This window comes from Quercus robur, chromosome 12 (genome assembly GCF_932294415.1).
Source record: "Quercus robur chromosome 12, dhQueRobu3.1, whole genome shotgun sequence".
In the NCBI taxonomy this organism is placed as follows: domain Eukaryota; kingdom Viridiplantae; phylum Streptophyta; class Magnoliopsida; order Fagales; family Fagaceae; genus Quercus; species Quercus robur.
In genome coordinates this window covers 4,094,612-4,122,048 of record NC_065545.1, presented here as the reverse complement: position 1 = coordinate 4,122,048, position 27,437 = coordinate 4,094,612, and the positions used below count along the sequence as shown (strand labels likewise).

The 27,437-nt window shown below is 35.2% G+C and overlaps 2 protein-coding genes and 1 pseudogene across 4 annotated transcripts in view; all 3 read right to left on the bottom strand.

Annotated features, from left to right (window-relative positions):
- Window positions 1–25,357, bottom strand: part of LOC126708878 (probable cinnamyl alcohol dehydrogenase 1) — a 38,855-nt gene extending 13,498 nt beyond the window's left edge. The window contains exon 1 of one of the 3 annotated variants that reach the window (XM_050408871.1): window positions 25,173–25,357. The gene's annotated coding sequence lies outside the window, so the exon portion shown is untranslated. The remainder of the gene's footprint in view (window positions 1–25,172) is intronic. The other 2 variants (XM_050408869.1, XM_050408867.1) reach the window with 2 other exon arrangements.
- On the bottom strand, window positions 7,118–8,382 carry LOC126708880 (probable cinnamyl alcohol dehydrogenase 1). The gene is made up of 3 exons (XM_050408875.1): window positions 8,251–8,382; window positions 7,769–7,919; window positions 7,118–7,650 (listed from the first exon to the last, which is right to left on the bottom strand). Exons 1-3 carry the CDS (start codon window positions 8,254–8,256, stop codon window positions 7,454–7,456), a joined length of 354 nt encoding a protein of 117 aa, XP_050264832.1. The 5' UTR covers window positions 8,257–8,382; the 3' UTR covers window positions 7,118–7,453.
- Window positions 21,933–25,002, bottom strand: LOC126708876 (probable cinnamyl alcohol dehydrogenase 1; annotated as a pseudogene).
- Window positions 25,358–27,437: the final 2,080 nt, after the last annotated feature.

Here is a 27,437-nt window from a genome sequence, read left to right as displayed (position 1 = left end):
AAATTCACGTTAATTCTTTCTTTGGTAGAAAGAAATTACGGGCACCCCGACCCGACACTGACGTAGGCAGTGACCTCCTCGAGATATTTAAAGCAAACCATCTAGGTGCCATCCCAATCGCACCAATCAGATTCAGCATTTTTGCCAAAATCTATTACCTCTATAACATCCATACAAATACAAAGTACATCATTGCATACGTAATAAATAAGGATATTGTTATCATGTGCTGCTTCATACAATGGATAATAAAGTAATGTTATAATTACAAACTATTTTACAATATCTTTACAAATTGTTGACGTGACCAACTTTTTATTGGTTTTTATCTACGCCTACTACTAACATTATTTTTTTATTTACCAATAATCACTCACTACATCAGCAGTTTGTAAATTTTTTTTGTAAAAAAAATTTGTATCTCTATCATTATTTTTGCTAATAAACCATACTAGAAAAGTTTTGACACTACTTTTATAAGAAATATAAAAAGTTATCAAAAAAAATATTTATTTTATCATTTTTCCATAAAATAGTTTTTTTTAGAAGATTCTAAAAATAGTTCTTAATTCAATACTCTTTAGAGAATTCTTTAAAATTTTCCATTAAAATAATATATGATCTTGCCTCTGCCATAACCGGTCAATGGCCAAAAAAAAAAAAAAAAAAAACCAATCAAGTAAATTGTTTATTGCATTTTGACAATAATTTAAAGTACTAAATTCACGTTAATTCTTTCTTTGGTAGAAAGAAATTACGGGCACCCCGACCCGACACTGACGTAGGCATTGACCTCCTCGAGATATTTAAAGCAAACCATCTAGGTGCCATCCCAGTCGCACCAATCAGATTCAGCATTTTTGCCAAAATCTATTACCTCTATAATGTCCATACAAATACAAAGTACATCATTGCATACGTAATAAATAAGGATACTGTTATCATGTGCTGCTTCATACAATGGATAATAAAGTAAAGTTATAATTACAAACTATTTTACAATATTTTTACAAATTATTGACGTGACCAACTTTTTATTGGTTTTTATCTACGCCCACTACTAACATTACTTTTTTATTTACCAATAATCACTCACTACATCAGCAGTTTGTAAATTTTTTTTGTAAAAAAAGTTTGTATCTCTAGCATTATTTTTGTTAATAAACCATACTAGAAAAGTTTTGACACTACTTTTATAAGAAATATAAAAAGTTATCAAAAAAAATATTTATTTTATCTTTTTCCATAAAATATTTTTAAAAATAGTTTTTTTTAGAAGATTCTAAAAATAGTTCTTAATTCAATACTCTTTAGAGAATTCTTTAAAATTTTCCATTAAAATAATATATGATCTTGCCTCTGCCATAACCGGTCAATGGCCAAAAGAAAAAAAAAAAAAAAAAAAAAAAAAAACCAATCAAGTAAATTGTTTATTGCATTTTGACAATAATTTAAAGTACTAAATTCTCGTTAATTCTTTCTTTGGTAGAAAGAAATTACGGGCACCCCGACCCGACACTGACGTAGGTAGTGACCTCCTCGAGATATTTAAAGCAAACCATCTAGGTGCCATCCCAGTCGCACCAATCAGATTCAGCATTTTTGCCAAAATCTATTACCTCTATAATGTCCATACAAATACAAAGAACATCATTGCATACGTAATAAATAAGGATACTGTTATCATGTGCTGCTTCATACAATGGATAATAAAGTAACGTTATAATTACAAACTATTTTACAATATTTTTACAAATTGTTGACGTGATCAACTTTTTATTGTTTTTATTTACGCCCTCCACCAACATTACTTTTTTATTTACCAATAATCACTCACTACATCAACAGTTTGTAAATTTTTTTTGTAAAAAAAGTTTGTATCTCTAGCATTATTTTTGTTAATAAACCATACTAGAAAAGTGTGGGGCCCGGCCCAAAAATGATGGGCTATTCCAAGCTCAGGCCCGTCCGAGGAGCGTCCTGTCCAAAGAAAAGCCTCATATGAAGCGCTATTCAACCCCAATAGCGCCAAGGAAACCTTTCCGAGGAGTAACTCCTCCTCGGACATCGCGAAGCCCAGACGAGAAACTTGCCCCAGCCATTTCAGCTCGTCTTCCCAACATATAAAACGAATTAAATTCAAAATATCTCACGGAAGGCTACCACCACATTAATTGCGCCCCAACCACCCTCTTGGCCGCATTAATGAGGAAAAGACTCCTGAACAGTACCGCCTTGGCCTCTGCAACTCACAAAGGGTCTGATGAGGGTGTCTGATGGGACAGGTGCTCAAGTGGATGCTTGGATGATTAACAGGTGTAAGGCTAAGATGAAAAGAAGAAGAATATATAATGTAGTGAAGTCCCTCAAAGAAGGGGACGGCAGAACTGTATCAGGAACAAAAAAGAAATAAAATCAGACTTGAGAAAGATCCATTCTGGTGTTTTCTATTTTCTTTTTGCAAACCATACTGCCCATGCATTAGACCGAACAAGTTCACTGAGGCCAAGTTCTTTGACCCACCCTCTACAAATAATTATTGTGGGTTGCGCTTTGGGCCAGGGCCTAATCAACACAAGTTGGGCCAGGAAAATCGTGCAACTACAAAAAGTTTTTACACTACTTTTATAAGAAATATAAAAGGTTATCAAAAAAAATATTTGTTTTATCATTTTTCCATAAAATATTTTTAAAAATAGTTTTTTTTAGAAGATTCTAAAAATAGTACTTAATTCAATACTCTTAGAGAATTCTTTAAAATTTTCCATTAAAATAATATATGATCTTGCCTCTGCCATAGGAGTGAGTCTTTTTGATAATCTGCAATAACATTATACCAAAAGAGAACAAGAAAGGTAATCCGCCATACAAATAGACTCAATAACAGGAGGGAGATTACCATTATTGAAATAAAAGACTGAAAAGAGAATAGAGCAGCGAATTGAATTTGGCAGTTTCCTGTGCTGCTGCATTGTCCAATCTCCGAACCCAACTAAACTTACTAGAACAAAAACTAAGAGAAAGACTACGGATGAGTGTGTTTAGTGCCACAATCGTTTCTACAATTTTGCTATAACTTGTTTGTGAGACAATTTGTGAGTAGTGAAATTGCCAACTCCTATAAATTTACCATTTTTTTTTACGTCACTTACAACTCATGACATAGGCAAGTTGTAACCAAAGTTATGGAAATTGTTATGAGAGAGCCTGTGCTAGGCCCAACATTGTTACTACAACGGTACAACTTGGAGTTGTTCATGGGGAAGCTTTCTTCATCCACTGTGGTAATGGTGTTCATTCATCTGATTTGATGACCTAAAAATTTTCGGTAACTTATTTACATATTATTTATTAAAAAAAAAGTGATATTTGGTCATTTTTACATTAAATGCATGATAAAAAAAGCGAAAAGTTAACTTAAAAAAAAATTGTTAAAAGTTAGATTATTTGACATACAAAAAGTTTGTTTGTTTTGCATTTTTCCCAGACCAGAGACGTACGCTTAATCCAATTAATTCACCTATTCCTAACTGTTTGAGTTTTTGGAATTAATGGTAATTTGCCATGGTAACGTGTTCTCTCTGCTTCCCAAGCAACTGCGAAAAATTGCATTCCACACTCTCAATTACTTATCTATTTTTGATGAATCTCATGTTCTTATCTGCAGTTGCCTAGCGCACCCAATTGTCTCTATATGACATTTTTTGCTACATGTTTCATTTTTAACACATAGCTAGTTGCAACCCCGCCCGAGATGTGTAGGAATATCTTAGTATTTGTAATGAAATATAATATATAATTTATTTTTAAAAATATTCATAAAATCATATATTAGGATTAGTAATCTGTAATAATGCGTTTTTCTCATAAGTGAATTTAATTTTAAATATATTAAATTAAGAAATGTTTTTTTTTCCTTTTAATATAACCATTTACCAAACCAACAAAGAGCAATGAATTTTTTTTTCTAAAATAAACAATGTCAGATTGCTTTCTTTTCTTATATAATAAATTTTATGGTCTTTATAAATAAAAAAATTATATATATTTTCTTTCATTTTATATTAAAATTTTCATCTACTCATATTATGAGCTAATTTGCTAGTGATAGAATATAGGAGGGATTTAAAATTTTCCAATGATGACGGTTAGAAATGAATAATAAAAATAGAGTTTTCCCCCATTAAAAAAATTTTCAATTTATCTTTAATCTCAAACCAGTTTATCTCTTTTGAAATATACAAAGTAGGATTGTGATCTCTTTTCTTGAATACAATGCTTATCTTTGTTAGGACATATGTGATTCACTTGTTAGGAACATATGTCACTATTTTATGTAATTGGCTAATCTTTTGACAAAATGCACTTTACTTGTATTTGGGTAGATCTAGGATATGTTTAATACTTCAAGAAACCTTGTTTCAAGTTCAAGTGTTAAACTCATGCAAGTCTGTCCAAGAATCAAGTGACAAAGTGCTGAATTTTAAAGCTTAATAGCTGCTCAACATTTCTCAACACCTGACTTATCTGTTGAGCTCTTCTGTTGCTTCTTATCGCAATCTTGACACCTCTTGATAGCTAGGTCGATCGATCGAGCAAATTTCTGTCCCCTTGACACCTACTCAACACCTCCTTGATCGATCGAGAATTACTGAGAATTACAAAATTCAAATTTCTAGATCTGATTTTCAGCTCATGCTGACATATATGTGTAAGGTTTCTTTTCTCACAACCCTAGACATATTTAAGGCTTATTTTAGAGACTGCCACATAAGAAAATACAAGGAGATCATATGCAAAAGGTGATCGATGCCTTATTCTCTCTGAAAGAAGCTACTGCGTCTTTGCGCTTTAAGGTTTTGTAACCAAGTGCTTCTTGATCTTCATTGTTGATGAACACTACAACAAAAGTGGACTATAGTGACGAAACCTTTCGTCATAATATGTCCTTATTTCGTCACCAAATACATATGGTGAGGAAATGGTGACAAAACAGCATTCGTCACCTAAGCTCCGTCACAGAATGTATTGGTGACGAAAATGTTTTGTCACCAATAAAAAAATTATAGGTGACGGAATTTTTTCGTCACCAATAAAAAATGATAGGTGACGTAAGCTTTTCGTCACCTAATATTTTCGTCACTAAACCTTATTTTCAGTGACGGAACATTTTGTCACCAAATGTTTTTTTAGTTGGTGAGTTAGTCACATATTGGGAGTCATCTATCATTGGTTAGTCACGTACTGGAATCCATGCAAAAAGGGTAGCGTTCATATATTGAAGAGTTCAGAAGTTCTAAAGCGGTAGAAGGTTTCTGCTGTGAGTTCATCTACAGGGATTGTAGAGTCTAGGGACAAAAGTTTTGTATTAGATCTGAAACTTCTCTTTACTATAGTAAATTGCTTTTCGGGAAGGTTTCCCCCCAGATTTTTTACTGTGAAACTAGTTTGTTTCATTGGTTTTCCTAAGTCATCATATCTTGTCTTATTTATTTTTCCGCTACATGATATTGATGTTTATTTGTTTTAACAAGTTTTATTCATAATAAATCTAATTAACAACTTGGGTTTAAAACTTGTTAATTCTATCAACCGAGGTCTAAATTTCCCAACAATCTTAATACATTCATAAATATATATTGAATCAAAACATGCATACACATGAAGATGCTTTGCAAGCAAACAAAATGTGATATCAATCATTGCTTAAAATGATTAATTAGACCGATTAGGAAAACAATTTGTTGTTAATAATCTATAGAGATTATTTTTCTTTGCAGAAACCGCAAAATTGCCCACCAAAAAAGATTGCAAATAAACAATTATTAGCAAAATGTCCTAATTAAGTTTCTATATGCATCCTTATATAATAATAATGAAAATACAATTGCAAAAGCTAAAATATGTGATTCATCCAATTATTTTTGTTAGACTAATCTTTACTTTTGTCTAAATAAGTGGCAATATATGGTACTTTTAATACAACTATTTAGAGTACTTTTTCTACAAAAACTACAAATATGTTCAACCAAAAGGATTAAAAACAAAAAAAAAAAAAAAAAAACTCAGTAAAGTTTCATAGTTTAACATCTAAATGGATTACTAAAAAAAATCAAATTCAAACTTGCAAAACAATTAGTTATTAACCCAAATCAAATCAAACCAATGGAATAAAGAAAAAGAACTTGTGATTGGGAATTAGAATACCAAAAAAACATAAATATGTGTAAAAGTCGATACAAATTTACCAAAAAACACCATTAGTGGAAAAAAAATGGTTGAAATGATAAAAGAATCCACCAAAATAGTAACAAAATTGGAGAGAGAGAGAGAGAGAGAGAGAGAGAGAGTATTGACTTTTTTTGTCATGAACAACTTGGAAAGAATAGGGGAGAAAGGTGGAAATGAAGTAAAAAAAAAATTATAAGAAAATTAAGATGGAAGAGGAAGGGATGAAGTAGATGAAAGGTTGAAAATATAACAAGACAATGATTGAAAAAAATTTAGAAATGGTAAAATTTAAAAAGATGAAGAAATTTTTAAAATTTAAAAATGAATCTAATGAAAAATTAAAAAAGACAATGATTGGAGGAGATGAAAAATTGAATGAAGAAGACAATGATTGAATAAAGTAAAAATTGTAAAAAAAAAAAAAAAGAAAAAGAAAAAAGAAAGGATGCTAATGACGTGGTGGAAAAAGAGAATTGTAAAATTTATTGCAAAACTTCCATATCATATATAGTATAGATAGATATGTATAGACATTTTTTTTTATTCATTAATTTTATTTTTTAGTTATAAACATCTAAATTAAAGTAGATGAATACATAAAGACAAAGTTATATGTAAAGTTAAAACTGCTAAGATGAATGTCTAAAGTTAATCTATTTACTTTCTCAACGAAAAAAAATAAATAAAAATAGGCAATCTATTTATATATTTAATATTTTCAACAAAATTTTGGAATAAAAAATAAATAAGAAATAGAATAATTATATGGCTAATGATGTGGCGGATAAGGTGGTGCAACATGATATTACTTTACCCCAAAAAAAAAAAAAAAAAAAAAAACATTGTTCCCACAAGCACCTGCACAGGTGACAGGACTAATGGAATATGATACAAAAGGGTTCACACTTTTGATTTTTATTAAACCACTCCTCATAAAATTGCTCAACAATCCATTCACTTATTTCAGGCTAGTATGCAAGTAAAACCATTCCTCACAATACCACTCAACAACCAATTCACTTATTTCAAGCTAGTTGACCACTTGCATGATGCAGAAGATCAACACCAGACGCTTTTATACAAGTAAATGCTCACCATCCAACAACGAAGAGCCAATAACTTTATGCTTTTGAGTTTCAACATTTGATCCAATACCTTCACTGTACCTAATATATGAACATACCTATCCAGAAGAGGAACTTTCTTTGTGTCTTTAGCAATATCATTTCAGGGAGTTCTCAATATCGATCACAAACCGATACCTCACATCTCTTTTTATTAGCCTCTCAAGAGCTTCATTTGCATAGTGAATTGGAATTATTTCTATGTTTGGGTAAACTTTATGAGCAGCACAGAAGTCTATCATTTCTCGTGTCAACTTTGTACCACCTGTAATGCTACCAGAAACGGTTTTCATTCCTGTCGAAAGATCAATAAATGTTGTTCAATATTACACTCAAGCTGAGAAAGCTATCCCCAACTAAAAGTGTTCTTAAAATTGCATTAAACCCTTCAAAACTAAAAGTTGTCAAAGTACCTATGTTAAGGCTTGCAGGATGGAATTTGACTTCACTTGGGAATCCCACTAGGGCTAGAACGCCACCAGTTTTCAACAGTGACATGTATGGATCAAATGGGTGATCACCGGCTGCTGTGTCAATTATAAAGTCTAATGACTTAGCCTCGGCCTGTAAATAGCATGCTAACAATCAATACAACAATCCATAAAGATAGGTAAACAATTTCAATATTTCTAATGTTAACAGGGCAACAAATGCTGTCTAATCAGGATTGGAAAATCAGAGTGGGAATGATAATAAGGTACGATACTGTTACTTGTGGTTCAATTTCTTAAATAGTGGCCACAGATTCAGAAATGGATATTGAATTAGGGCCTACTGATGTGGAAAATCATGCCATGCCGCTTGTAAGACTTGTTGTCGTGTGTTTTTTTCAATAAATTCAGCTTGTTCATAAAATTAAAAAAAAATCTTTATAAGAAATTTTATGTAAATCTACCTTCATCTGCTCTTGGTCAGATGAGACCACAAATTTGTCTGCACCAAGCAAAGTTAGAGCTTCCTCTTTCTTGGATATGCTAGTGCTGAGAACAGTCACATTCAACCCAAACGCCTTCCCAAACCAAGACAACTTTTAATAGGTTTGATAGTATCACTATGTATTAGTACGCGAATTCAAACTCTTGTAAAAGTCTCCCATAAATAGGTAAGACAAGATGATTTCACAGAAGTTTATCTTACACCCGACTACATTCGATCATTAGTTCAGTAACCCATTTACCAATCCACCCCGTATAAAATTAAGAAAGAAGCCGTTAATACAATATTTAATTATAAAATTAATTGTAGCATAAGGTAACAATTTTGCTCAATGTCTTTTTATTAGAAGTGAATTTTGACAAATCTATCATTGGATTACATTTTATTCCTACCTTCTTCATGCTTGCAAAATTTCTAGAAAATTAAAGATCAATAACTATGTCATCAATAAATTGTTTAAATTGCATATTTTTGTAATTTGAAATTATGCATAAAATATAAGTTTATAAATCATAAAATATAAGTTTATAAATTATATAATAAATAATATCCAATTGATACAAAATTTAACATATGTATTAAAAGCGTAAAGAATATGCAATTTAACGGTTTGATTTTCATAATATGTAGTAATATTTATTTTATTAAATAAAGTTGTAACCTTATACTACAACTAGTCTTATAACTAAATTTTGTTCTTAATACAATTTCATTCTCTTTAACAAATAACCGGTCAATGGCAAAAAGAAAAAAGAAAAAACCAATCAATTAAATTATTTATTGCATTTTGACAATAATTTAAAGTACTAAATTCACGTTAATTCTTTCTTTGGTAGAAAGAAATTACGGGCACCCCGACCCGACACTGACATAGGCAGTGACCTCCTCGAGAGATTTAAAGCAAACCATCTAGGTGTCATCCCAGTCGCACCAATCAGATTCAGCATTTTTGCCAAAATCTATTACCTTTATAACGTCCATACAAATACAAAGTACATCATTGCATACTGTAGAGAGGGAAAATTCCCGACCTATCACAAGCTGACACATCACATTACCAAGTCCACAAAATACAGCCAATTACAGAACACCATGTATTGCTGCTAGGTTTTGCTATCACTATTCAGAAGCCAACAGAAATTTGCCAAGTGTCATGCAAGAGCCAATCACGCATCAGCGCATGTGTAAGCGATGACTCAAGCAGCCTCGCACGTGTAAGCGATGACTCAAGCAACCTCGCACGTGTAAGCGATGACTTAAGCGGACCAATCAAGCTGTGACATGTGTCACCAATCAAGCTCCGCCACGTGTCGCTCACCCACCCCAAAACTCCTATAAATAGAAGCCTTCCTGAGACATTTAGGAGGACCAAGATTCAGAAGGGACCAGAATTCAGAAGTGAAAAAGCTCTGCGAAGATCAAGCCTCAAAGCCTTCAAGAACTTCAACCCCAAAATCGAAGAACATTCGAAGCAGAATCATCCAGATCATCTGCCTAGATCCTAAAGTTTGCGGGAATCAAGCTCAAAGGTCCGAAAACATCAACAAATCATAAATCAGTGAAGCTCTACGGATTCAAGCCTCCAAAGTCCCGAAGAACTTCCACCACAAACCTTCAAATACAAAGAACATTCGAAGCAGAATCATCCAAACTACCTGCTTAGATCTCAAAGGTCACTAGAATCAAGCTCAAAAGCCTCCAGAAACCTCAACAAACCACAAATCAGTGAAGCTCAACGGATTCAAGCCTCTAAAGCCTCGAAGAACTTCCACCACAAACTTTCGAAGACGAAGAACGCATGAAGAACACGAAGAACAAAGGATTTCTAAACAAGCTCATAGCCAGAGATTCATTGTAATTCTGTTTCAGTAATCTTCGATCCATCCCTCAACCAAATTGAAGGATATTTTGTGTTCAAGTCAAAACCACATTACCACAAATCCAATCAATAAGTCTTGCAAGGAGATCGAATCAGAGGATCACTCTTTTGTAATTTCAGAGAATTGTACCACACAATCATAAATACAAATTCGCATTTGTGAAACTATTTTACTTGTTTGATTTATTTCGAACCGAGAAATTTAGTCGCTTACACATACGTAATAAATAAGGATACTGTTATCATGTGCTGCTTCATACAATGGAATAAAGTAATGTTATAATTACAAATTATTTTACAATATCTTTACAAATTATTGACGTGACCAACTTTTTATTGGTTTTCATCTACACCCATCACTAACATTATTTTTTTATTTACCAATAATCACTCACTACATCAGCAGTTTGTAAATTTTTTTTGTAAAAAAAATTTGTATCTCTAGCATTATTTTTGTTAATAAACCATACTAGAAAAGTTTTGACACTACTTTTATAAGAAATATAAAAAGTTATCAAAAAAAAATATTTGTTTTATCATTTTTCCATAAAATATTTTTAAAAATAGTTCTTTTGTTTAGAAGATTCTAAAAATAGTTCTTAATTCAATACTCTTAGAGCATTCTTTAACATTTTCCATTAAAATAATATATGATCTTGCCTCTGCCATAGGAGTGAGTCTTTTTGATAATCTGCAATAACATTATAACAAAAAAGAACAAGAAAGGTAATCCGCCTTACAAATAAACTCAATAACAGGAGGGAGATTACCATTATTGAAATAAAAGACTGAAAAGAGATTAGAGCAGCGAATTGAATTTGGCAGTTTCCTGTGCTGCTGCATTGTCCAATCTCCGAACCCAACTAAACTTACTAGAACAAAAACTAAGAGAAAGACTACAGATGAGTGTGTTTAGTGCCACAATCGTTTCTACAATTTTGCCAAAACTTGTTTATGAGACAACTTGTGAGTAGTGAAATTGCTAACTCCTATAGATTTACCATTTTTTTTTACGTCACTTACAACTCATGACATAGGCAAGTTGTAACCAAAGTTATGGAAATTGTTATGAGAGAGCCTGTGCTAGGCCCAACATTGTTACTACAATGGTACAACTTGGAGTAGTTCATGGGGAAGCTTTCTTCATCCACTGTGGTAATGGTGTTCATTCATCTGATTTGATGACCTAAAAATTTTCGGTAACTTATTTACATATTATTTATTAAAAAAAAAAGTGATTTTTGGTCATTTTTATATTAAATGCATGATAAAAAAGCTAAAAGTTAACTTAAAAAAAATTGTTAAAAGTTATATTATTTGACATACAAAAAGTTTGTTTGTTTTGCATTTTTCCCAGACCAGAGACGTACGCTTAATCCAATTCACCTATTCCTAACTGTTTGAGTTTTTGGAATTAATGGTAATTTGCCATGGTAACGTGTTCTCTCTGCTTCCCAAGCAACAGCAAAAAATTGCATTCCACACTCTCAATTACTTATATATTTTTGATGAATCTCATGTTCTTATCTGCAGTAGCCTAGCGCATTCAATTGTCTCTATATGACATTTTTTGCTACATGTTTCATTTTTAACACATAGCTAGTTGCAACCCCGCCCGAGATGTGTAGGAATATCTTAGTATTTGTAATGAAATATAATATATAATTTATTTTTAAAAATATTCATAAAATCATATATTAGGATTAGTAATCTGTAATAATGCGTTTTTCTCATAAGTGAATTTAATTTTAAATATATTAAATCAAGAAATGTTTTTTTTTTCCTTTTAATATAACCATTTACCAAACCAACAAAGAGCAATGAATTTTTTTTTTTCTAAAATAAACAATGTCGTATTGCTTTCTTTTCTTATATAATAAATTTTGTGTTCTTTATAAATAAAAAAATTATATATATTTTCTTTCATTTTATATTAAATTTTTCATCTACTCATATTATGAGCTAATTTGCTAGTAATAGAATATAGGAGGGATTTAAAATTTTCCAATGATGACGGTTAGAAATGAATGATAAAAATAGAGTTTTCCCCCCATTAAAAAAATTTTCAATTTATCTTTAATCTCAAACCAGTTTATCTCTTTTGAAATATACAAAGTAGGATTGTGATCTCTTTTCTTGAATACAATGCTTATCTTTGTCGGACATATGTGATTTACTTGTTAGGAATATATGTCACTATTTTATGTAATTGGCTAATTTTTTGACAAAATGCACTTTACTTGTATTTGGGTAGATCTAGGATGTGTTTAATACTTCAAGAAATCTTGTTTCAAATTCAAGTGTTAAACTCATGCAAGTCTGTCCAAGAATCAAGTGAGAAAGTGCTGAATTTTAAAGCTCGATAGCTACTCAACATCTCTCGACACCTGGCTTATCTGTTGAGCTCTTCAGTTGCTTCTTATCGCAATTTCAACACCTTTCGATAGCTAGGTCGATCGATCGAGCAAATTTCTGTTTCCTCGACACTTGCTCGATCGATCAAGAATTACTAAGAATTACGAAATTCAGATTTCCAAATCTGATTTTCAACCCATGCTGACATATATGTGTGGGGTTTCTTTTCTTACAACCCTAGACATATATAAGGCTTATTTTAGAGGCCATCACATAAGAGAATATAAGGAGAACATATGCAAAAGATGACCGATGCCTTATTCTCTCTAAAAGAAGCTACTGCATCTTTGTGCCTTAGGGTTTTGTAACCAAGTGCTTCTTGATCTTCATTGTTGATGAAGTGAAAAACTTTGCAACCAACATCTTCTTCTAGTTGGTATGTTAGTCACATATTGGGAGTCGTGCATAATTGATTAGTCACGTACTGGGATCCATGCAAAAAGGGTGGTGTTCATATATTGAAGAGTTCAGAAGTTCTGAAGCGGTAGAAGGTTTCTGCTGTTAGTTCATCTACGGGGATTGTAGAGTCTAGGGACAAAGGTTTTGTACTAGATCTGAAACTTCTCTTTACTATAGTGAATTGCTTTTTGGGAAGGTTTCCCCCTAGGTTTTTTACTGTAAAACTAGTTTGTTTCATTGGTTTTCCTAGGTCATCATATCTTGTCTTATTTATTTTTCCGCTGCATGATTTTGACATGATATTGATTTTTGTTTGTTTTAACAAGTTTTATTCATAATAAATCTAATTAACAACTTGGGTTTAAAACTTGTTAATTCTATCAACCGGGGTCTAAATTTCCCGACAATCTTAATACATTAATAAATATATATTGAATCAAAACATGCATACACATGAAGATGCTTTGCAAGCAAACAAAATGTGATATCAATCATTGCTTAAAAATGATTAATTAGACCAATTAGGAAAACAATTTGTTGTTGATAATCTATATAGATAATTTTTCTCTGTAGAAACCGCAAAATTGCCCACCAAAAAATATTACAAATAAACAATTATTAGCAAAATGTCCTAATTAAGTTTCTATATGCATCCTTATATAATAATAATGAAAACACAATTGCAAAAGCTAAAATATATGATTCATCGAATTATTTTTGTTAGACTAATCTTTACTTTTGTCTAACTAAGTGGCAATATATGTTACTTTTAATACAACTATTTAGAGTACTTTTACTACAAAAACTACAAATATGTTCAACCAAAAGGATTAAAAAAAAAAAAAAAAAAAAAAACAAAACTCAGTAAAGTTTCATAGTTTAACATCTAAATGGATTACTAGAAAAAATCAAATTCAAACTTGCAAAACAATTAGTTATTAACCCAAATCAAATCAAACCAATGAAATAAAGAAAAAGAACTTGTGACTGGGAATTAGAATACCAAAAAAACATAAATATGTGTAAAAGTCGATACAAATGTACCAAAAAACACCATTAGTGGAAAAAAAAATGGTTGAAATGATAAAAGAATCCACCAAAATAGTAACAAAATTGGAGAGAGAGAGAGATTATTGACTTTTTTTGTCATGAACAACTTGGAAAGAATAGGGAGAAAGGTGGAAATGAAGTAAAAAAAAAAAAATTGTAAGAAAATTAAGATGGAAGAGGAAGGGATGAAGTAGATGAAAGGTTGAAAATATAAAAAGACAATGATTGAAAAAAATTTAGAAATGGTAGAATTTAAAAAGATGAAGAAATTTTAAAAATTTAAAAATGAATCTAATGAAAAATTAAAAAAGACAATGATTGGAGGAGATGAAAAATTGAATGAAGAAGACAATGATTGAATAAAGTAAAATTTGTAAAAAAAAAAAAAAAAAAAAAAAAAAAAAAAAAAAAAAAAAAAAGAGAAAGGATGCTAATGACGTGGTGGAAAAAAAGAATTGTAAAATTTATTGCAAAACTTCCATATAATATATAGTATAGATAGATGTAAGGACACGATTCTCAGGCGGCCCAACGATGACGTTGGGCTCGCGCGTGATGGATCCCTCACAATAAATTTTGTAGAGAGTGGGCTTGAAAGGCTGGAGTTGGGTCACGGGACGTTAGTACAGGCCGGACATTAGACAAACCTAGACTGGAAAAAGGCTTTAGTCCGGTTATCTAACCCATTAACTTTATGAATTGAGGGATTGGGCTCCTCGGATCATGTCCGAGGAGCACTAATGTATTCTCCGATTACCCGTCGATGGGTTATCCCTGGTGGAGCGTATATACTTTCCGGGCATTCTCATTCCTGGAGTCTTTCTTAGGAAGTGAGATGGATTCCCCCTCCTACTTTGTTACCTTGCGTTTTCTTTTATACTAGCCTACGTTCATTATCCCCCGTCCACGTGTTGTGTCGACTTTTCCAGGACAGAGATTTGTCCCATCAGTCTAATCCCGAAATTGTGGGAGATGGTCCGTAAAGCCTAAGAATTCGGCTCTGTTAGGTGCGATGTCATGTCAATGAAGGGTATTAAGGACTATTTCCCTGAGATATTTTCTGATCTTTTAAGTTTGCTTGTATTCCACTTTCGTTAATGGGATTCTGGGTCTTCCGAGGACTGAGCGGTCCTCGGACGTATCTTTGGGCCACATCGGGCTCACTATTTTTGGGCTTGGGCCCTGGCCTCCTTTAGTTTGGGGCCTGTGGACTCCCTATAAGCGAGCGAGCCGGGCCCATAAACTATTGGGCCCCACAATAGCCCCTCAAAACCCTGCTGTCCAACGTCTTGGTTGGAAAGGTGGGTTTTGGTAATACCGAGCCTTAACTGCGGCTCATTTAATTCGGCCCTTAATCAACGTTGGCGACTCTTCACCTCCACGAGGAATGCGTCGGTCTACAAGATATTCTCCTCGATTTACGCGAGATGCGCTTATTCCGTTCGGTTATCCGTAGCACGCCTTTAATATCTTCCTTTTACGAGACCTCCCCAACCTAACGGTTACTGATAGCGTGGGGGAATGAAACAGATGCACATTTATTCGCTGATTTCCTTGGGGATCAGAACGTGTTACGCACCCTCGTCTTACTCCCCTATATAAAGAGAGAGGACAAAAGGTGATTCTCTCATATCTGAATCCCTCAAGCCCTTCCCATAGTTCATTTCTTCCGTCTGGTTATTCCTTATCCAATAATACATCCTCCATAATAGTCAACCATAAGTAAATCCTTCCTTTCTCAGAAACGCCATGTCCTAACAAAACTTGAGATGGCTCGGTCAGGGCAAGGATGGCAGAGACTCAAGATTTGCCTCCCCATTCTTTTAGCCAAAATCCGAAGCAGGGACCCGTCACACCTCACTTCCGGTGTGTCTGAGTCGAAAACCTCCCTTGTCATCTCCATCCGCTCTCTCATGAGCATACCTAATATGGCTCCCCTTCTCCCTCTTTTGCTCCTTTTACTTTCTTTTCATTGCTTCCCTCTTCTTCTCCTCCTTCCTACTCATGTCCTCCATCTTCTTTTTCCCTTGCTTTCTTCAGCGACAAGAGTTTGCTGAAGTGCTTCCATGTGTTCCAATTCTTCTTCCTTCTCCTTCTTCTCTGTAAAAGGTTCTTATCCTGATATGAGCAGTACTGAGGCAAAGATTTCAGAGAGACTTTGAAGGCGCTTTCAGAAGACTCCTGGCAGTTTACTTATCTGTATTACGGATGTTATTACTGCTTCGGCAGTTCATTTTTGTATAGGCTTGTGTAAGCCCTTCCTTGTACGTTGTAATAATAATTTTTTATATTAATAAAAGTTACTGTTATTCTATTTCGCATGTTCTGTTTATATGTTTTAATAAATTTGCAAGTTCTGCTCGGCACAGTAGTATAGCATTTGAACCAATGACAACTAAGGCCAAAATACTTGCTAATAAAAAGACGCCATAATAACTTTAACAAAATTATTATTCGACATAACAATCCGACTAGTGAGGAACGAGACTTACCTTAACATTAATCGCGATGGGGACTAAGTACTTGATAAGGTGTAAGAAGTAATTATCCGAGGACATGTCACCCTTTCAATGAGCAATTTCCTTAGGCTAACTATCATCGGTTCGTTACGCCATATTCTTAACACACTGGCCTTAACCTTTTCCAGTATTTAAGCCGAGAAACTTCTCCATCCGAGTAGTTGATTTCCCAAAAAGGCCTGAGTCCGAGAACTTCGCACAGCTAGGGTTTTGTTTAGAACGTATACTTTTTCTTTTAGGTGCTCGGTTTCCCCATAGGCTTGAGTCCGAGGGCCATGCAAGTCCTAGGTTCTGTCCAAGACTTATAAGATATCTTTTTTATGTTCTTGGTTTCCCTCTAGGCTTGAGTCCGAGGACCATGCAAGTCCTAGGTTCTGTCCAAGACTTATAAGATATCTTTTTCGTACTTGGTTTTCCCATAGGCTTGAGTCCGAGGACCATGCAAGTCCTAGGTTCTGTCCAAGACTCTATGAGTTCAGATTCTCCCTTTCATAAGGCATTTCCCAAGGCGCCTGAACAGGGGTTGTCCTCGGCCACGGCCATTGCTCGGCGTGGGCCACAGTACCTGGGCCCTCACGCAAAGCGGGCCCGGGGCCACGAATCCACTTAGCCCATGAATTAAGAGATATTTCTGCAACTTCTGGCCACGTGGTACTCTCTGATGTCACAGTGACCGAGGTGCGCCTTTACGAGGCTCTTTAATCTTGTGGTTGCAGTTGATGTTGGAAGTTGAGCCAGAACTGTTTTGTCTGTAGCGTTCCTTGGGACGCCGCGTGAGTTGACTGCTATCACCTTGTCTTTTCAAATAAATGGGAGGGAGAGAAAGTTGCTTTATATACGCACAAATCCTTCAGATTTTCTCCCACATCACAGCTTCCATATCCGGAGCTCTCCTCCCTTAGCATTACATGTTTAAGGCAAGGGTTGGGAAGAAAGAACTTTCTCCGCCGCAGATGCACCCTGCCTTCATGAGACTCAGAATAGTACGGTATGGGCACAGGGAGCTTAAGTTCAGGAGAATACTTCATTTCGACCGAGGGGGAAGGGAATCTTTCCCTCTTTTAGTCAAAATCCGAAGCAGGTTCTGTCCATGCCAGAATTTTGGTGTGGCAGAAGAAAGATTTTCCGCCATCAGCGCCTCGGCTTTGCGGCAGGCGTATATTTAGAGAAAGGCCCTCAACCTCCAACTCCCTGCACCTTTCCTTCAACGGTGTCAGGTTCAAGTTGGGTCTCTTTTGCTGTTTGAGTTGTGGGCATGTGAAAGCATTGAGGAAGAACAAGGTCTTGGAGCTGTAGCCAACCTATCCTCTGATCTACTTCCTCAGCTTCATTTTGTTCTCTTGTATTTTCCTTTCTTCTTGGTTATGTAGTGAGCTTCGACACAAACTGATTCCTGCTTTTTCATTGTACGCTGTACTATTTCTTTGTTTTAGTAAGAATGGAAATTTCTTTACTTGTTTTGAACACTGTTTCTTTGACAACACTGTTTCTTGAATGGGTGTGCCCTATGTGTGCGTTTCTTCAAGAATATTTAGAGCAAAATGGCTTGAAGCATAATTTAACTAACTCCAATTTACCAACACTATCAGGCATTATATCGATAATTCATAATAAATCAAACTTAAGAAACTAACCGGGATATCAGTTGGATATTCTGTGATAAGCGCGTGAATATCGTCCAAGGCTGATGATTTCTAAGCAATCCATCTGAGCAATCGACTGGGATATAGGGAACTCCGATGATGCTTTTGTGTATTTGGTTTCCCCACAGGCTTGGGTCCGAGGACCATGCAAGGCCTTGGTTCTGTGCAAAACTTGTGAGGTATCTTGTTTGTACTTGGTTTCCCCATAGGCTTGGGTCTGAGGACCATGCAAGGCCTTGGTTCTGTCCAGAACTTTTTTGTATTTGGTTTCCCCATAGGCTTGAGTCCGAGGACCATGCAAGGCCTTGGTTCTGTCCAAAACTTTTTTGTATTTGGTTTCCCCATAGGCTTGAGTCCGAGGACCATGCAAGGCCTTGGTTCTGTCAAAAACTTTTTTTTGTATTTGGTTTCCCCATAGGCTTGGGTCTGAGGACCATGCAAGGCCTTGGTTCTGTCCAAAACTTTTTTTGTATTTGGTTTCCCCATAGGCTTGAGTCCGAGGACCATGCAAGGCCTTGGTTCTGTCCAAAACTTTTTTGTATTTGGTTTCCCCATAGGCTTGAGTCCGAGGACCATGCAAGGCCTTGGTTCTGTCCAAAACTTTTTTGTATTTGGTTTCCCCATAGGCTTGAGTCCGAGGACCATGCAATGCCTTGGTTCTGTCCAAAACTTTTTTTTTGTATTTGGTTTCCCCATAGGCTTGGGTCCGAGGACCATGCAATGCCTTGGTTCTATCCAAAACTTTTTTTTTGTATTTGGTTTCCCCATAGGCTTGGGTCCGAGGACCATGCAATGCCTTGGTTCTGTCCAAAAAATTTTTTGTATTTGGTTTCCCCATAGGCTTGGGTCTGAGGACCATGCAAGGCCTTGGTTCTGTTCAAAACTTTTTTTGTATTTGGTTTCCCCATAGGCTTGAGTCCGAGGACCATGCAAGGCCTTGGTTCTATCCAAAGCTTTTTTGTATTTGGTTTCCCCATAGGCTTGAGTCCGAGAACCATGCAAGGCCTTGGTTCTGTCCAAAACTTTTTTTTTTTTGTATTTGGTTTCCCCATAGACTTGGGTCCGAGGACCATGCAAGGCCTTGGTTCTGTCCAAAACTTTTTTTGTATTTGGTTTCCCCATAGGCTTGAGTCCGAGGACCATGCAAGGCCTTGGTTCTGTCCAAAACTTTTTTTTTTTGTATTTGGTTTCCCCATAGGCTTGGGTCCGAGGACCATGCAAGGCCTTGGTTCTGTCCAAAACTTTTTTTTTTTTTGTATTTGGTTTCCCCATAGGCTTGAGTCCGAGGACCATGCAAGGCCTTGGTTCTGTCCAAAACTTTTTTGTATTTGGTTTCCCCATAGGCTTGAGTCCGAGGACCATGCAATGCCTTGGTTCTATCCAAAACTTTTTTTTTTTTTGTATATGGTTTCCCCATAGGCTTGAGTCCGAGGACCATGCAAGGCCTTGGTTCTGTCCAAAACTTTTTTTTTTTGTATTTGGTTTCCCCATAGGCTTGGGTCCGAGGACCATGCAAGGCCTTGGTTCTATCCAAAACTTTTTTTGTATTTGGTTTCCCCATAGGCTTGAGTCCGAGGACCATGCAATGCCTTGGTTCTGTCCAAAACTTTTTTGTATTTGGTTTCCCCATAGGCTTGAGTCCGAGGACCATGCAAGGCCTTGGTTCTGTCCAAAACTTTTTTTGTATTTGGTTTCCCCATAGGCTTGAGTCCGAGGACCATGCAATGCCTTGGTTCTGTCCAAAACTTTTTTGTATTTGGTTTCCCCATAGGCTTGGGTCTGAGGACCATGCAAGGCCTTGGTTCTGTCCAAAACTTTTTTTGTATTTGGTTTCCCCATAGGCTTGAGTCCGAGGACCATGCAAGGCCTTGGTTCTGTCCAAAACTTTTTTTTTTGTATTTGGTTTCCCCATAGGCTTGGGTCCGAGGACCATGCAAGGCCTTGGTTCTGTCCAAAACTTTTTTTGTATTTGGTTTCCCCATAGGCTTGAGTCCGAGGACCATGCAATGCCTTGGTTCTGTCCAAAACTTTTTTGTATTTGGTTTCCCCATAGGCTTGAGTCCGAGGACCATGCAAGGCCTTGGTTCTGTCTAAAACTTTTTTTGTATTTGGTTTCCCCATAGGCTTGAGTCCGAGGACCATGCAATGCCTTGGTTCTGTCCAAAACTTTTTTGTATTTGGTTTCCCCATAGGCTTGGGTCTGAGGACCATACAAGGCCTTGGTTCTGTCCAAAAAATTTTTTGTATTTGGTTTCCCCATAGGCTTGGGTCTGAGGACCATGCAAGGCCTTGGTTCTGTCCAAAACTTTTTTGTATTTGGTTTCCCCATAGGCTTGAGTCCGAGGACCATGCAATGCCTTGGTTCTGTCCAAAACTTATAAGATCTTTTTTTTTTTTTTTTTTTGGAGGTTAGCCCCTTGGCCATGACGGGGGGAGCAGACTTGGGGTCGGAAGCCCCTAGAGAAACCCGCGCCGTTAGCGGTGCAAGGCGTAACCCCTAGCAGAAGTTTATGGCGGAGCAACAACTGCACGTCGCCGGAAATGAGAAAGACTCGTGAATCTCCGCTTGCTAGAGAGCTGACTTATGCGCCACTCGCGCCAACGCGCAAGCGTTCCCACAGACGGCGCCAATTGTAAGGACACGATTCTCAGGCGGCCCAACGATGACGTTGGGCTCGCGCGTGATGGATCCCTCACAATAAATTTTGTAGAGAGTGGGCTTGAAAGGCTAGAGTTGGGTCACGGGACGTTAGTACAGGCCAGACATTAGACAAACCTAGACTGAAAAAAGGCTTTAGTTCGGTTATCTAACCCATTAACTTTATGAATTGAGGGATTGGGCTCCTCGGATCATGTCCGAGGAGCACTAATGTATTCTCCGATTACCCGTCGATGGGTTATCCCTGGTGGAGCGTATATACTTTCCGGGCATTCTCATTCCTGGAGTCTTTCTTAGGAAGTGAGATGGATTCCCCCCCCTACTTTGTTACCTTGCGTTTTCTTTTATACTAGCCTACGTTCATTATCCCCCGTCCACGTGTAGGGTCGACTTTTCCAGGACAGAGATTTGTCCCATCAGTCTAATCCCGAAATTGTGGGAGATGGTCCGTAAAGCCTAAGAATCCGGCTCTGTTAGGTGCGATGTCATGTCAATGAAGGGTATTAAGGACTATTTCCCTGAGATATTTTCTGATCTTTTAATTTTGCTTGTATTCCACTTTCGTCAATGGGATTCTGGGTCTTCCGAGGACTGAGCGGTCCTCGGACGTATCTTTGGGCCACATCGGGCTCACTATTTTTGGGCTTGGGCCCTGGCCTCCTTTAGTTTGGGGCCTGTGGACTCCCTATAAGCGAGCGAGCCGGGCCCATAAACTATTGGGCCCCACAATAGATATGTATAGACATTTTTTTTTATTCATTAATTTTATTTTTTAGTTATAAACATCTAAATTAAAGTAGATGAATACATAAAGACAAAGTTATATGTAAAGTTAAAACTGCTAAGATGAATGTGTAAAGTTAATCTATTTACTTTCTCAAAAAAAAAAAAAAAGTCAATCTATTTATATATTTAATATTGTCAACAAAATTTTGGAATAAAATTTGAATAAGAAATAGAATAATTATATGGCTAATGATGTGGCGGATAAGATAGCGCAACATGATATTACTTTAACCAAAAAAAAAAAACATTGTTCCCACAAGCACCTGCACAGGTGACAGGACTAATGGAATATGATACAAAAGGGTTCACACTTTTGATTTTTATTAAACCACTCCTCATAAAATTGCTCAACAATGCATTCACTTATTTCAGGCTAGTATGCAAGTAAAACCATTCCTCACAATACCACTCAACAACCAATTCACTTATTTCAAGCTAGTTAACCACTTGCATGATGCAGAAGGTCAACACCAGACGCTTTTATACAAGTAAATGCTCACCATCCAACAACGAAGAGCCAATAACTTTATGCTTTTGAGTTTCAACATTTGATCCAATACCTTCACTGTACCTAATATATGAACATAACTATCGAGAAGAGGAACTTTCTTTGTGTCTTTAGCAATATCATTTCAGGGAGTTCTCAATATCGATCACAAACCGATACCTCACATCTCTTTTTATTAGCCTCTCAAGAGCTTCATTTGCATAGTGAATTGGAATTATTTCTATGTTTGGGTAAACTTTATGAGCAGCACAGAAGTCTATCATTTCTCGTGTCAACTTTGTACCACCTGTAATGCTACCAGAAACGGTTTTCATTCCTGTCGAAAGATCAATAAATGTTGTTCAATATTACACTCAAGCTGAGAAAGCTATCCCCAACTAAAAGAGTTCTTAAAATTGCATTAAACTCTTCAAAACTAAAAGTTGTCAAAGTACCTATGTTAAGGCTTGCAGGATGGAATTTGACTTCACTTGGGAATGCCACTAGGGCTAGAACGCCAGCAGTTTTCAACAGTGACATGTATGGATCAAATGGGTGATCACCGGCTGCTGTGTCAATTATAAAGTCTAATGACTTAGCCTCGGCCTGTAAATAGCATGCTAACAATCAATACAACAATCCATAAAGATAGGTAAACAATTTCAATATTTCTAATGTTAATAGGGCAACAAATGCTGTCTAATCAGGATTGGAAAATCAGAGTGGGAATGATAATAAGGTACGATACTGTTACTTGTGGTTCAATTTCTTAAATAGTGGCCACAGATTCAGAAATGGATATTGAATTAGGGCCTACTGATGTGGAAAATCATGCCATGCCGCTTGTAAGACTTGTTGTCGTGTGTTTTTTTCAATAAATTCAGCTTGTTCATAAAATTAAAAAATCTTTATAAAAGAAATTTTACGTAAATCTACCTTCATCTGCTCTTGGTCAGATGAGACCACAAATTTGTCTGCACCAAGCAAAGTTAGAGCTTCCTCTTTCTTGGATATGCTAGTGCTGAGAACAGTCACATTCAACCCAAACGCCTTCCCAAACTTCACTGCCATGTGACCAAGACCTCCAAGTCCAATCACTCCCAGAGATTTACCAGGTTGGTTCATCTTGTGGCGTATCATGGGACTGTACACGGTGATTCCAGCACAAAGCAAAGGAGCTGCTGAAGCCAATGGGTAGTCATCAGGTATCCTGAAGCAGTACCTGCAAGACCCAAACTTATATTCTTAATTTGTGGGGGGGGGGGGTGGGGTGTGGTTTATATTATTATGTAATAGTGAATTTTGCATCTATAGGAAAATGAAGAAAGAGAATACAGTAGCATCAAAGAATACTTACCTATCATGGACAACAATATAGCTGGAATATCCTCCTTTTGTAATAGTACCATCATCATCCACCCCATTAAAGGTTAAAACTGGTCCCTTTACACAATGAACTTCTTCTTCATCGTTACAATAGTCACAATCTCTACATGAATTGGCATAAGTTCCTACTCCAACGTGGTCACCAACTTTGAAGCGGTTAACATTAGAGCCGACCTCTTGCACAATGCCAACAATCTCATGTCTGGTGTGCAAATATTACATTTTTATCAGTTCATAAAATTCTAAAACTTCTCATAGTATACAGTTTGTCCACTTACCCAGGCACCAAAGGATACTTTGAATCCCCATGTTCATTCCTGGTCCAAGCTACATCAGCATAACAAACTCCACAGTGTGTAATTTTTATTGAAACATCATCACTCCTTACGGCCCTGATCAGAAAATTTTCCCAAGTTAATTCTTGATCAGAACAAACTGCTTTTTACAATCAAGCAATGCAAATTTCAAACATTATTAATCATGGTTCTTAAAATCATATGAGAACTCAGGCATAGGATCATTATTGTCAACTAATGAAATGGAAAACAACATTTGAAATTCACTTTCAGGTGAAATTTTTAATAATTTCCATTAACTTTATCTAGTTATTTCCATTATGAACATGAAAGAGAATAAAAATACCTAAACAAAATGACACAATGTACAAAGAGGACGATATCTATGTGCATTCAAGAACAAAGTTTTTCTTTTCTTTTGCTTTTTTTATGCATGTAACTCAAGAAAGGAATCATCCATCATCATATAATTCTGTAAGTATAGTATGTTCTACTGCATTATATGTATATGCGAGTGAACTTGACTGTTAATCCATGCTTCATAGGACATTATATGATCAGTCATTGGCTTAAAAACTTGCTTGGCAACACATTTTTGGGATTTAAAATAATATAAAGTGGGGGTAAAAGCAAGAGTATAAGATCTGCAAGGCATGCTCAAAGAAACAATATGCAAGTAGAAATTCTTTTCTTTTTCTTAGAAAATGACATCAACTATTTGACATTTGAGAAAAGTTGAGGCCTGTTTGATCGCTCAATAAAGTTTGAGGCCTCCACTCATATTTCTAAACACTTTTTCATGAACAAATCCAATATTTTGAATTGGCAAATGGACCATCATCAAAAGTAATTTGAAGTGAGGGCATTTCATGAAAGTAGAACAGAATATGTTACAGAGATGGCTTCAATTTTGTTTTATTTTTTTTATAGCCCCCTTCAAGATGATGGATCTGTATGTTAAAACAATGAAGGGCAAGTGTTTCCTTAATAAATAACGTGTAAACATAGAGGCTTCTTTTTTTCCTTCCTTTAAAGACGAGTAATCTTTTTTTTTACCCCTAAAAAAAATTGAACTAAATATATACCTGCGGTTGAAGCTGTAAGGTGATAAAAAGCCAGATGCATCTCTTGCTGCCCATCCAAGACAATCTTCATTTGCACTCAAGGAGCTCATTGTTCACTGGTCTACCATAAAGGAATCAAATATCATCTTATAAGACATGTAACACAGTGAATATTGGCACCATATATTACTTCAAATCATAGCCTGAACAAGTTATATTCAAATAAAACAAAAGGTAATGACTGTAACAGATTACAGATTGAAACACATGAATTGCTACTAAGTTTATGTTGACTTACATGAAAGAGAAAGAGAATATACTTCAAAGTTCAAAGACCAAAGACCAATCCAAGCCGTAAGACTAACTAAACAGGTTTGATAGTTCAGTAGGTGAATGAAATCAACCTCTTAGTCTCCTATTTGTAGGTAGACAAAATGATTCCACAGCTCTTTACCTTACACCCGACTACATACAATCATTAGTTCAGTAATCCATTTACCAGTCCACCTATAAATTAACAATGAACCATCACTATATTACTATTTTATTAAACAAAGAACAAATCAATCATATTGTTTATTGGATTATGATAATAATCACCTCCACACCACTGGTAGCGCAGCCCCAGTAATTTATAGTACTAAATTTCACATTATTAATTCTTTAGTACAAAGAAATTAAGGGCACATTGACGTAAGTAGTGACATCCTTGAACTTTTATGATAAGAGAAATAATGACAGATGTCCTTAGGGTATTGGTCAACAATCCATTTAAATAAAAAAATTTATGAGAAAAAAAAAAGTAATTAATATTTTGACAGTTTTTTTATTTTCCATAAAAATGATGTCAAAAATTTCATAAAATAAATTATTAATCATTGTCCTAAAGACACTTGTTAATATAACCCTTAGGTAAACCTTCTAGGTGGTCGTCCCACCAATTAGATTCAGCTTACATACAAATTAAGATTATCCTCATGACTTCAAGTTGAGTTTTGTTGTTTTGTGACATGTGTACAAAATTGTGTGGATTAGAGTGTCCATAATAATAAACGCACAAATTTTTAAATTAATACAATACGTAATTATATTAACTAGAGGTTTTGTTAATGGATAAACTTAAAATATTTGTTAATGGACTATTTAAGAAAAAAAAAAATTGATACAATTTTTAAGAAAAATGTAAAAAATAAATAAATAAATGAATAAAATTTATGAAAAGTTTCTAAAAATTTTTTTTTTTTCTCCTTACATTAATAAATGATTCTGACACTTGCCCATTTCTCCAAAGGTGAGAGCCCAGCTGGGCCCAAGACCTTTGGTACCACTAGAAATTATTTTTTATTCTTGATCAAGGATTCAAGGTACAACTAGAAGTTTTGAGACTATGCTTTCTCCACGCACTCACATACACAGTCGGACATTATATCCATTATGGCAATGGTTATCATTCATTAATAGTTTTAAGTTTTTGTGATTAACAATAATTTGTCATGGCAACATCAAGAAATTATTCACTCCTAAGGGTGAGTCTTCCCTCCTCTCAATGACTCGGTTCCAAAACCAGGTTATCTTACAGCTCCTTTCATTTGACAACGAAATACATACTTTTCAATTCTTGTTTACAAATAAAATAGTGAATGCACTCTGTAACTGGGAAAAAATAAGAAGAAACCACAACATGGCCTGACCTGACCCCCCACCTACCTCATTTGCTCCCAACCAGTCAATTCAAAATATCTCTTTTCACTCTTTGTCCGGCCACACATTATTTGTTCTTCTTTTCTTTTCTTTTTCTCTCAACACAATGCACACACTCATCCTCTCCCTCACTGTTGTCCCACCGGTACACTCCACACCACCGTATACTGCATTTTTCTGGCAAGGATCGCTGAAAACTTCATAGGAAAAGCTAAGGCTCACTCATCTCTACTATTTGAGGAAAAAAATTTCTAATCTTTTTATGGGTATTATACTTTTGCTAGAGGTTATTTTTTATCAAAGCTTTAATAACAAAACTCATGTGATTTATGAGCATTGGGAGTAACATTTATATGTTTATATGTATGGGTTTTACATTAGTGGAATTATTTGATTTTGAATTTTATGGATCTGTGCTTGAATTTGTGCTATTGTGTTGCTGATATTGTGCTTATGTTTAAATGGGTTTGTGTTTTTGAGCTTGTTCTTTTGTGTTTCTAAGCTTGTCTTTTTGTGTTCCTTGAATGGATTTAGTGTTAATATTGGGTTAGTTTTGTTGAAAGAGAGTAGATTCATGGATTTGTGTTCTTATCTTTTAGAGCATATTGTGTTTGCTTTGTCAGTATATTGTGTTTGATTTTGAATTTTTTGGGTTTGTGTTTAATTTTTAATTTTTTTGATTTGAATTTTGATTTTTTTGGGGGAAAAAAACTCAGAAATTTTTTTTTTTTGTTAAAAAAAAAGCCTATAACCGCAATTATAAACGTGTCTCAAAAAGAGTCTAGGGTCCGTTTGGATTGAACTTATTGTTGTTAAAACTGAAAACTGAGAACACTATAGCAAAATAATTTCTAAATATGTG

Bases quoted from the DNA above. Each gene is read 5' to 3' on its own strand.
- LOC126708880 (XM_050408875.1), bottom strand. The intron at 7,651-7,768 runs GTACTTTGACAA...ATCTTTCGACAG, and splicing joins TCCTGCAAGCCTTAACATAG to GAATGAAAACCGTTTCTGGT.